Here is a 13,391-nt window from a genome sequence, read left to right on the forward strand (position 1 = left end):
AGATCTGTACAAAATGGTGCGTCTGGGTGAACGATGGAGCTGAAATTTTCAAAAATTCGCATTACAAATGAAATAATTAGCATTACAAATGAATAATTGGAATTCTCGAATTATAACTGAAATAATTTGAATTACAAATAGAACTCAAAAAGATGTAGAGTACAATTATTATTCACCCTTTTTCTACTTGTCCGCCGTCACTTTTGGTATGGCATCACTTTTTTTCGACCTCGACACTATCTGGTATTCCGTAACGGAGTCGACTTTTTTATATTTCTTTTTTTTTTCCAATTCTTCCACAATTTTATTTTATTGCTCATTTTTATTTTATTTTGTAAATTAAATCGAATATCAAAACATTAAAAATCAAAACCTATAACGACAAAATCAGACCCAATACAAGTCTACGTCGCCGTCACATTTACCTACATGATACCAAAAAACCTCACAAATGGCAAAATACCCAATTAATATGTCAACTTTTTTTAAATAATAATTATTATTTTTCAATAATAAAACAAGTAAAAAAGATGTAAGTTCGAACTTTGAATACCCTCCACCATTTGGAACGAATTTCGCAATTCTCAAAAACAATAAACCGTTAAAAATTTTGTTAAAATTTTAAAAAATACCGAATTTAGCTATTATATTAGGGTCTATACGACGACATGAACCTGCGTAGGTAACATTTGTCATAATCCAATATAATATTCAAATGCGAAACTTAAAAAAAAAATCGGTTATAATGTCGATAAAATCAAAATACCGAATATCTGGAGGTACCGTTATATGGGGGTATACGAAGACGTGGACCTGCACAGACAATTTTCTTTCGTAGGCTGTAGTATCCATTACGAACTTCAAATATCAAATTTGAAGCAATTCTGGTGAAAAATGTCCCTAAAATCATTAAAATACGGAATATAGTGGACATACATGGCCAATTTTCAATACCAAAAGTCCTACAGACATAACATACATTTGAGCAAAATTATATCAATCTACTTCAATTCGTTCGGAAGCTAGAGTGATTTCCACAGACGGACAGATGGACGGACATCGCTAAATCGCCACAGAATTTTATGCTGATCCAGAATATATATACTTTGTGGTTTCTAAAATGTGTATTTCGAGGTATTAGAAACCGAATGAAAAACTTAATATAATCTGCATACTATGGTGGAGGGTATAAAAATTGTTAAGAAAATATTCAAATTCGGGTGTTTTCAAAATGCTTTAAAAAATGAAAAAATCTAATAAGGGCGAAAATATTTCTAAATCTATATTATTATTGTTAAATGAATTTTACATAAATTTCAAAATAAAAGATGCACAAATTGAAATGTTGATTGATTTTTTCTTTAATTTCTTAGAACAAATTAATGTATATTTAATAAAGCATATATGATTATCAGTCAACTTTTTTCTGTAAAATAATTTGAAAAAATGTAATAGGGTCTATCGAAAATGTACATAATATTGAAATATTTAGCGCAGATAAGCGTTTTAAAGCTGGCATAAACCTGCGACATATATCAACTAGGCAGAATTTTAGAAACCTGAATAGAAATGATAATATTCCATCCATAGGAATAAAATGTTAATTTAAATTATTAGATTCCTGGGCCGTGATTTATGTTATAGCAAAACGAGGATCCGAATTGACAAATTCTGTAACTCACGACTAACCCTAATCATGCGGAACATTTGGACAGTACCATTTTTGCATTGCTAAATACTTAAATTACATTAAAAATTCAGAATTTGAATATTACACTTGTGACGGAAGCCATTGAAAGAGTTTTAATCTAACAGAAAAGAAGATTAACTAGAAAAAGTAGATGCATTTTTCAAAACTGTATTCAATTGGATTATGAACACAAAACGTATTCGGTGGTTTTCCACATCATTGAGTTTTAGATAGGAGTCAAATATTGTTTCAACGAAAAGTTGGTACGGTAGGGGTTGCGAAGCGTATCATGAAGTCAGCCAGTAAAATATAAAAACAACTTAAATCGAATAAGGTCCATTATGAAATTATAAAATAACTACGTTATCCATAATTTATATACAACACCAAATTCAATTTATACATATATACAATTTATCCATTATATAAAGTTCATACATACATGACATGTACAGATATACACACATATGTTAATTGCATTCTCTTGTCTCCCTCCATTTATAGCATCGCTGGATAGACCTAAAACGGAAATGTCAAAGGCCGAGGTGGCTGCGTTACTCGAAAAACAACATTTGAAAGAGTGCGAGGAGAGTGACTATCAAATCCTTGAGGGTCTCTTTCAGGCACGCGCCTCCATTGATGACACCGACGATTCATATGAGGTAAGTTAACTAAATCGAAATCGATATGTATACCATTTTTTTAAACACCCGTCAATTTATTACAGGCTGGCATTTCCGTTGACTACAGTCACCGGCATCCGCTGCGACGCGAAACTGCCGTGGAACTTTCACCATCTAAGCCGCCAGCTGGCGGTGGAATAATTGGTGGCGATAGCAGCGATACTAGCGCACCAACAGCTGCCGGCTTTCAAGTGAAAAATGAACGCCACTGGCAACGAAATGCGTCAATGGAACAGCAGCAAACATATCAGTCACCAGTTGTACCCCAACGAGCCACCAGTGAATTCCTCAATCCACCGTATGAGAGTGCCGGTCGACTCTTCAAAAAGTCCAGCGAAAGTTTGCAGAAGAATTCCAGCACAGACACTGACTACTCTGCCCATCCCTATCGCTTTATTAAGCAAAGCTCAAATGAAACCACCACCTCAATGACTGGTTCCTACAACATAGATACACCCTCATTGACTGCAGAACCCTCTTTGGATGCTGTGGACATTCAAACCCCGGCCCATGCAACGACAGTGCTCGAAAGCGGTGTTAGCCTCAGCGGAGGAGGCGGATTAGGCACTTCGGCCCGTTATCAGCCGTTGCGTACCTCTTCCATGGGTGCCTCAGACGTGAAGCGACCCAGCGAAGACGTATCCACTTCCACAGATTTCGGAACAACCGCCATAATTGGGCAAGTGCAGCCTCCTCCGCGAGCTATGCAGCTGAAGAAACAGTTTAGCTTGGACCAGGGCAAACAGCCACAACCTCCACCTATACCGCCCACAACTCGCATATCACACGCCGAAACACCCACGACTGAAAGCACCAGTGCATCGCCCATTCCGACACCGCCGAGACTTACCACAAGTGGCAGTGACAGTGGTGGTGCTGCATTGCCGACAACGGTTCCTGCCAAATTGCTTTCCTCGCTGAAACCACCGCTTTCCAGTAAACTTGGCATGAACATTCTCAAGGAGAGTAGTTCGAGCACTGAAGAGTCCAAAGATGGCGATTCGACCGCAGGCCCATCCTCTGCCGCTGGCATGGTCATTCCCCAAATAAGCACCGACCTAGTTCAGGACGAAATTGCTAAGCTATCATCGAACATCAAGAGCAGTACCGAGTCGGAGAAGGATCCTCCCTACAACGAGACAATGTGCTGATTTTTATTGAAACTTTCCTCCGTCTTCGGCATCTCGGCCCAATCGTCTGACTCCAATTCTCCGGCTTCTACTTCTTCTTCGTTATCGGCCGCAACTGCAACGATGGACCGAACTGCGTCACAAAATAGCAACCAATTTTTATCAATTGTAAATAGGTTTTAGGTTAGGTAAAAGCGTGTCATTTGTTTACAACAAGAAAACAATAAATTATTCATTCGTGTTTTTTTATTTTTGTACAAAAATCCCAATAATGTGCATAAACAATACGAACAAACAAGATAAGAAATAGTACTTATATATGTATGTATGTATGTATGTATGTATATTTTCGCTGGTTCCAACATATTTGTATGACCAGATATGCGCCCAGTCTTGCCATATCCCTGGGAGCATACATGCCAATCTCAATACCGTGTAACGGCATACACATCTTGGAAATCCCAGATGATTCACATCGATTCAAACATGTTGAGAAATGAGAAAAAAGACCATTATATTTAGTGAATAGCTAAACTCTATAAATATATGCGTGTATGTATGTAGGTATACTTATGCAATGTAGTGTAAATTGTAATACACAAGTTTTAAAATATCATGTCTGAATGTATCCCTGTAATTTTTTTTTTTTTTTGTAATTTAAGTGCGTAATATGTGTATGTCTGCTGTACTTATTATGTGTATGTATGTATTTATGTATCTATATCGTAATAATGATTATGTCGAAAGCTTTCTATTGCCATTTATTGTATTTGTAAGAGAATTAAATTATGATAAAGAGTATGAAACTTTTGTTTTGTAGTATTTGATTTACATTTGTAGAGCAAAGGTAGCGTGTGAGAGTATTTTGTTATACACGAAAATGTATTTAGCTATCCCAATACCTTAAATCGCTTCACTTCAGCCTACGTTGTTTGTGGTTAAGATTTAGACCAGGGCTGCAAATCACTTGTCGATTTGGGTTGGTTCGGTTCAGTGTTATGTGTAAATATTTGCATATCCAGTTCCACACACAAATACCCTGTCAAAATTCATCAAACTAGTCGCTGTGGCTAGGTTCCAAGCAATTTTTAACACATAAAAAAGGTTTAAAATGTATAGTAATTATATTATATAATATATAGTTAATTATAATATATTGAATTATGTGATGTAAGGAACTTGTAAAGGAAAATTATAAAGCGTTTTTACGCTTCGACGCAAATTCCTAATTTTGGTGGCACAACTTGTAAACTGAACCATTGTGCATTTGTTTGTAACATAGAGAAATAATCGAGATAGGCCCATAGTTACTTTTATCTTCATAGAATCACTTTCTGAGGCGATTTATGCATGTTAGACCGTCTGTCCATCCGTATTGTGCACCAAATGATAAATATCAGCACAAATAGACTAAATGTTGACAACTGCGACTAAATGCATCCTAAAAACAAGTAGCTCAAATTTGGTGGAAATCGATTAAGATATAGCCATAGTTCTCATATATATGTTTTATTCGATTCGATGTTTGGTCCCCTACATGCGTAATGTGCACTCCACAAAAATTATATCTGCTTCCAGATATCAGATACAGCTTCGAAATTCCTGGTTCAAATTTGGATATAGCTCCGATTACAGTTTTTTTGTGCACCAAATGGCTAATATCAGCCCAAATTGACTGAATTTTGGAACTTTCAACGGAATTCAGCCTAGAGGCAAGTGCATCCAATTTTTGTGAAAATCGGTTCAGATATAGCTATAGCTCCCATATATATGTTTCATCCGATTTGGTTTTGAAGTCCCTCACCATATATTTAATATGAGCCCAAATCGAATAGATTTTTTCATTTTCAACTGAATTTTACTATCTGATAAAACTCAGTCCGGTATGTCTATTGCTACCATAAATATTTTTTTAATATAGTTCCTATCGAAGTCATATAATACACTATACAGCGATATTATTTGGTTCATAGTCGGTATGATTAACAAACAAAACAAAATTCGCAAAATATAATCTTTTTTTCTGTAAACAACAATATTCATGTTTTCTATTGAATTTTTGTAACAATATCAGAAGGTTGGCTTAACATAGATTTACAAAAATATGGCCACCTAATGTGTGACCCTACTAAAAATGCGCAGCTCCAGATCGAAGGTTTGGATTCATTTCAATCGCCAAATTTTGCGAAGGGTTAAAAATCGCCATAACCACAATGCATATCAACGCCATTTCAATGTCTCTTTATTCCACAGCACAGAGTCACTCCTGTTTGAAAAATTAGAGTTGGAATTGAATCGCTCAAAATAGAGTAATAGTTTGCACTAAAAGTGAAATTGAGGAAAGCATAAAGCCTATTCATATTCATAAAGATATAGAACAGAGCCAAGCAATATCGTAAACTTGATTTACACTCATAAAATGTTCTTCAAAATGAAAAAAAAAAAAACTTTGAAAAATTAACTTTGAAGAAATTTTGCTTTTTACACGATTTTAAGGCATTTTGAAGGAAATTTCAATGTATTACTAGCTACATTTATTTTAACTTTCTTTAAAAAAATCTGATATTAAGAAGAATCTACTAGTTTTGCAATTTTTTCGACATCATTAAGGGAAAATAGGTTGTAATAGTGGAAAGTGTTACATTCTTGCAGTTCTGGAACACACCAAATATCAGTAGGTTTTGCCGGCAGATGTATAACCTCTGCCAATGTTCGATTATTTAAATATATTTTGACTTGTGTTATGATTATTCAAACGGTTGACGCCATATGAGGAGGTTCCGAAAGAGCGGGTCAATATTGTCTACTTTGTATCTGGTTTGGACTTCATATAAAATATGTGATAATTTTTGGAAAAGGTTGAAATGTGCGTGAGGTACCAGATATAGTGGACCTAAATATTCTATTTTCATACTTCAACCTATTCTGATATTCGGATGGGCACAATTTAAAAAGAACCATTTATTTCCAACTTTATACGAAATTAAAAATTCCGACAAATAAGAGAAATAATTAAATATTCCAAGTTGTAAAGAATCGTTGACTTGTTTCGCAAGTTATGAGAGATATAAGTATTGAAAATTGTGGCCCTATGTTTATTTTATTTGTTTTTAATACCCTCAGTCATATGACTACAGTCCGTCTGTATGTATACCATACCCACAATAGTTCAACAATTTTACAAAGCAAAATAGAAATCTAGTATAAGTAACCGATAAAGTATAAGTAAGAGAAGAAGACTAATATCAGTTGCGAAAATGGAAATATTGATTAACTCATTCATATTCATACTCCCCATTCCTCCGCAGAAAGCTCAACATTTTGAATTCTTATATATTTTGTGAAGAAGAGAATTTTGCTTGAAAATCGTATTTTTTGTCGGTTGAACGATTTTTTAATAAAATGGTCTCAAAATTCGTTATTTTAAGTTCTTAATAGGTGCTCATTCCACAGGCCAAATACTGCATTGATAGGTCCCGGCTTGTGTTTAACCTACATATAGTGGTACAATCGATATTCAGTATTTTTTACTTAAGCCATATTTGTCAATGGAATTATCTGAAATATTACAGCGTTACCTTATATTCGCTTTTTTACACAAATAAAACACGTGTATTTATATGAGAGTTAGCCAAACTCGTTCGGCGTACAACATTTCAAAGTTGAACAAGTTCGACATAGACTATTCAATAGTTTCTTTTTTGTATCCTACACCGCAAGGTGGTTAGGGTATTATGTCTTTGTGCATTTGTTTATAACAGGCAAAGGGAAACGAGTCCTTTTGATGATCTGCATAGAATCACATTCTGAGTCGATTTATGCATGCCCGTCCGTATGTTCATGTATTTTTGTAAACAAAGTATGGGTCACATTTATTGCCCGATCCAGATGATTTTTTTTCACAAATCATTTGTTTGATCTAAGGACGCACCCTATTGAAATTGAAGATAATCGGTCAAAATTAAGATAAAGCTCCCATATATATCTTCGTCCGATTTGCATTTTATTTTGCACTAAACGGGTAAAAATAACCCAAATCTATATCTATAAAAGAGGAAAATGTTTGTATGCTTGTTTGTTTGTAATTTATAGACTTTAAAACCGCTGAACAGATTTTCCTGAAAATTTGCAAGTATACTAAAACATCGCCTGAAAGTCACATAGGCTATAATCATTTTTGAAATTACACTCGGAACTGGAGATATAGCATCGGAATCGGAGGTACCTCCCAAAAATTTAGATTTTATATGTACATATCTATTGATCGATTACATTTACAGTCTCCAAATTTGGAATGCGTAACGGAATTTGAAACAAAAATAAATTTGCCAAATTATACTGAAATCGGCTCAGATTTGAATATAGCTCCCATATATATTTTGATGCAACAAATACGATATGTATGTTCGAATAAAATGAAATTTGCAATGTGTGACGGGATATTGATCAGAAAATAAATCTGTCAAAAATGCATTGACCCACTAAGCCTTTTTAATGTTATAAGGTAAAAAATTACACAACAATTTAATTGAGGATACGATTATTATGGGGAAGTATGTTGTTACCTCGAATTTCCTAATAGCAACAGAAATGCTACTCAAATTCAAAAAAATGCAGTTTTACGCTTGGCATTTGCTATGAAATTAATAAATCCGAGGGACAAACCCTTCGTGATGCGGATTAAATATATCTCCCATACTGTCTTTGTCCGATTTGCCTTTTATTGCACACCAAAAATGTAATATTAGCCAAAATGGGATGCAATTTGGCACAAATTGAGTCTAGAAACAAATTGGGTGAAAATCGGTTCAGATATACCTACAGCTCCCATATAGTTCATCCTATTTTTTTTTTCTCCACATTTCTCCACGATGTTTTTATATATTTTCTCCGTAACGATATTTTGGGAAAATATATCAAATACAGCTCAGAAATACCTTTGCTAAATTTTATCGAGATAGTTAAGATTTGGATATAGCTCCCATATATCTTTATCCGATTTCAAGTTAATAGTTGACCAAATGGGTAATACAAGCCCGAATTTAAAAAGCACAAATGCCTCGGCTAATTTAGTAAAAGTCGATTCAGAAGAGGATATTTTTCTCATATATTAGTTCCTTTGAACTTTAAATTATAACTTTAATCAAAGTTGGTAGGACTTAATTTTCAAAATTCGCCGTAACAATTTTTTGTTACGTGAAGCTCTACTAAATATGCAAAGCGGTGTAGAATATCATAAAGTCGACCCCGTCCGAGTTAAATACGTTTTTTACTGGTTTGTGTGTTGAAAATATAAATGAATAATACAAAATGTAAATATTTGTAATTGGAAAAAATTACAATGGAGTGAATTTAATAAAGAATAATTTTTTTAAAAGTCCAATTGATAGTTCAAACGACTCTGCTTCAATTTGACATACAAGTTTCTCAGAGGAGTATGTTCCTTTATGTTCCAGAGGAGTCTGTTCCTTAGCGGTTCCTCCATCTCCCAAACAAAATACTTGTCTAATAAAATTCGTCTAACGCACATTTTTCAATATCTAACCACGTTTCGACATAAGCCTCAAATAGCGGGTTCAGCCATTCGTATATGTTGGAAGGCCCAAGCCGCATTCTCCAGCAGAAGAGACCGCTTCAAACCTTAATCCTCGCCAAAAAAATAATAATTTAGATCCTGTTTTTGGAAATCCTTTTCCCACTGAATTGGTTGCTATTTTGTGTTTCGGATCCGTAATGCGATATTGCAAAGACATATTATTTTTTATTATCGCTCATGTAACGGTTGTCCCAAAATTGTAATTGAGGCTATTGGGTCAAGCTAAAACGTATTCCGATTGAATTTCCTTCGATATTAAATGTGAGAATTTGGCACTTGCATTAATACAAATTATATAGCTTCTTTAATCCTAAAGATCATCAAATACTACTTAATAATTGAAATCAACAAGTAAGCAAAGGCTATAGTCGTGCGGGCCGACCATGTGATACTCTACAACACTACAATATGTTCGAAGTCACCTTATATCCAAATCCATTTTAAAGGATTTCGTTCTTGAAGTAATGTCCAAGAACCCCGCCCAGATGTTACCCTTATTTACGCACTCCGTAGTGTTGTTAAGTATTCAAAACAATTTCACACGAAAGTTGTCCATTTTACAGCTAAATATAATCCAATGGTCATCTAAAATGCTAGACATCCTCCCTAGCCTTAACTCTCTACTGATGTGAAATTCCGTGTCGATTAGTTTTCAATTGCGGCCTATAGAGCGACTACAAATTTAGAATTTTTTTTTTATTTTTTTTTTTAGTCAATTTGCACCTTTAAATGTACATCTTAAGAACAATAGGCTTTAATTCTGACCCTAACCCTATCCTCATGCAACATTTCGTGAGGATCGGACGATAATTGCGATATGCATATAATACCCTCAAAACGAAGTGTTGGGGGGTGTAAAAAATTAGAAAATTTACAATTCAAAATTGTAAGTCAAATAGAAAAAATCATCAATTCTTTTACATATATATTGTACCTATTTTGCAATATATCCGATTTCTTGGCTATTAGCATCACTGTAATGGCCAGAAGTGATCTTTCAATGTATTTGTGATTTGGCTGGGATTGAAAATATTCGCAGTTTAGTGAACATTTTCCTATTTTCTTACATAAAAGTTAGGGTATATTTTACCCGCTAATTATTGTCCGATGCCCAAATTGGTAGATTTCTGCCCACTCCTAAGCTCTAACTACATGTAAATTTCAACCCCTAAATATCGTGCGATCATCTCCAAAAACAATATGGTTCTATTCTGATCATAACCCCACCTCCATTTTCAAATTCGTGAGGATCGGTTCATAATTGCGACCTGTAGCTTGATTACAAATTAACATGGACAGACGGACGGACATACATAGCTAGATCGACTCATCTCGGCGAGATAGGAAGATCCATATGGGAAACCACTATTTCGAGGTGTTACATAATTTTTGACCCAATCAAACTTATAATACCCCCAACACATAGTGTTGTAGGGTATAAAAACTACATATTCCAGGACACATTTCTTAGATTTCAGTTCTTTTCGCACCTTTCACAAATCAAAAGATAATCAGGCAAAAGTATACACTCTTAGCCGTTTCGCCGGTTCGTTGATAAATTGTTAGTCAGTCACTTAATACTCGAAATGGGATCTCATGCTACAAAAGTCTAAGTTTCAAAAGTTATTCAAAACCTATATTTTGCTCATAAATACATAAACTTGTATATAATACAAAACAAGGTCATGGCAAATACATTTTTCATAAATCAAGTTCCTTCAGTATTCGAAAAAAATCATAGGAATATCACATTTCCTGCTAATCAAATTTAAAAGTTGGTCGCATGTTCACTTTAAAATTAGAATAATCAAAACGTGAACCAAAAACTTTTGAATTCCAGCTGAGAATTTGCTACCTTACAACTAATATTAAGAGTAATCCTAGAATTGCAACTAAAAAACTGCTTAAGACCCTACTAATAGACAAAAAAAAAAAACATATCCGCCTCAGCTAAAATGTTAATGCGAAAGTATTATGAATGTATATTAAAAATCGATGTATTTTTGTAGAACTTTTTAGGTAATTTTAACTTAAAAAAAAAACACACACACACGAAAAGGATACTACTTCATATAAACCTGAAACAACTTAAATGGAATATCTATTTTTAAAATAATCGAAAAACAAAACTCTTAAGTCATTTCAACACCAAGCAAGTCACATTCATAAGCAACGGATACCAAAACAATAGATATAAAATTAAAAAAAAAATAATATATATAAAAAATATATATTTAATTGTATAAATATTGCATATTTAATGTTAAACAACAGAACAAAGAATCAAATGTCGTTATACATAAAGAATACATTTATTGTACGTTACTTTATATTCGTTGAGATTTTAATAAAAAGAATAAACTTTTAAACCGATTAAATTGCATTGATGGTACTTTAAATCTAGGGAAACGGCCAGAAATGCGGCTAAGAAAGTAGGAATTTTTAATTTCATGGTTGTTGAAACCATTGTTGCCAAAAAGACAATATCTAAAAATCTCCCTTTATTTATGAATTCCTGGCGGTTTGATGCATTCTGAGACCTACAGAAGAATTCTATGACAAATAATTTTGGGGAATATTTTGAATATGACGAAATGACTCCCTTGCCGTAATGTTATCAGTAATGTTGCTGAAGACACTTTATATATAAAATGTAAGGATCTTATGAAATATTTATACAACAATTTGGAAGAGAGGGAATTTTTTCCTTCTATTAAACGCCGACACATGTTTTCTATTTTGATACCCTCCACCATACATTGGAGGGTATATTAAATTTGCCTTTCCGCTTGCAACACCTCAAAATATTAGTCGGAGACTCCAAAAGGTACATTTACTGGGTGAGAAAAAAATTGCAACCAACTTCAGACTGCTATCATTTCTAAGCCACTCGTCCGACAGCTGTTAATATTGTTCCAGTGACAACTCATTATATTGTTTACAAGCATACAAAAGCATCTTGGTGAGAATTTTCCAGAAAAAGAGTTATTCGTGATGGAATTGAAGCGTAATAGTGTGATGCTGGAAAACCTTAAGTGGCTATGGTTAGAGCAATCCAGTATTTAAATGTGAATAAATCTTTTGTGTCTCGTTCCATCGCTCGTCACCGTGATACTGATAACGTAGCCCGACGTCAAAGGAGTGGACGGAAGAAAACAGCAACATCAGCAGAAATTATTCGAAAAGTAAAGAAGCGTCGCAGTGGCCGAAAAATTACTCGTGAGCTGAACATATCACAATATTCCATTCGGCAAATATTGAAAAATGAGAAAATGAGAAATTCCAAAAAGTGCAAAAACTTACACCGCAACAGAAAGAAAATAGACTCAAAAAAGCTAAAGAGTTGCTTTGCTTGGCCGAATTTGGTTTTCTCCGATGGGAAAACATTCGTTGTCCAGCAGTTTGTAAACAAACAAAATAATGCCAAAGAGGTCAGCTGAAAATGTGCACTTTCGGATGGCCACCAGAACTCAAGCGCCAGCCATGGTGATAGTTTGGACCGCCATAACGGCTGATGGTTGCTCTCCGCTCGTGTTAATCGACCGTGGCATCGGAAAAAATTCCGAATATTATTCGCACTCAACACGCGCCACCCAAGAATGGTTACAAAATGAGGTTCCTCGCTTCATTTCCAGCGCACAATGGACACCAAAATCTACGGATACCAATCCGTTGGACCATTGTGTCTGGAGTATTTTGGAAAGCAAAGTTGGCACTAAAAAATACCAAAGTGTCGGTCAACCAAATGTTTTGCCGGGAATGGGTCAAAATACCGTGACTAATTTGAACAAATCTAAACTTATTCTAAAATTTGATGATATTTCCGGCATTTTTTGCTACCATTCAATAAAATTAAAAAAAATGTAAAAGTTATTGCGTTGCAGTTTTTTTATCTCAGCCTGTATTTCCATAATTTTATGGAACTTTCCTATAATTGTTTTTCGTGTTGCACAGTGTTATATGCGAGAAGGTTGAGATTGAAAAATGTAGTTCGACCCTCCATACTCCTAAAATAGCCTTGTGCTGTAATTGTCGTGAATTTCCATTGATATAAATTGACAACACTAAATAACAAATTACAGCGTCTTATCATAATTAAAATACCAAGAATTGATAGTTACTATACCTTAAAAGTAAACCAAGCACCCAATAAGTAACTTCTAAATCGAACGGATTTATCTTAGGCGGAAACGTGTACAGTGAATAGTATAAAATATCATAGACATGTTCAGGGAGGAAGATGTATTTCCACATTTTTCACGGACAAAATGCTCCTAACTGGATTTTTTCGT

At 34.4% G+C, this 13,391-nt stretch overlaps 1 protein-coding gene across 8 annotated transcripts in view; it reads left to right on the top strand.

Moving 5' to 3' along the window:
* The window catches only part of LOC101890348 (transient receptor potential cation channel trpm), a 279,771-nt gene extending 268,294 nt beyond the window's left edge, over positions 1–11,477 (top strand). For all 8 annotated transcript variants that reach the window (XM_059126496.1, XM_011297763.3, XM_059126476.1 and 5 more), the window contains 2 exons: positions 2,195–2,352; positions 2,418–11,477. In XM_059126496.1, coding sequence (XP_058982479.1) covers positions 2,195–2,352; positions 2,418–3,524 — 1,265 coding nt within the window. In that variant the 3' untranslated portion in view covers positions 3,525–11,477. The remainder of the gene's footprint in view (positions 1–2,194; positions 2,353–2,417) is intronic.
* The last annotated feature ends 1,914 nt before the right edge of the window (positions 11,478–13,391 follow it).

The sequence above is a fragment of the Musca domestica genome, unplaced genomic scaffold (genome assembly GCF_030504385.1).
Source record: "Musca domestica strain aabys unplaced genomic scaffold, Musca_domestica.polishedcontigs.V.1.1 10, whole genome shotgun sequence".
In the NCBI taxonomy this organism is placed as follows: domain Eukaryota; kingdom Metazoa; phylum Arthropoda; class Insecta; order Diptera; family Muscidae; genus Musca; species Musca domestica.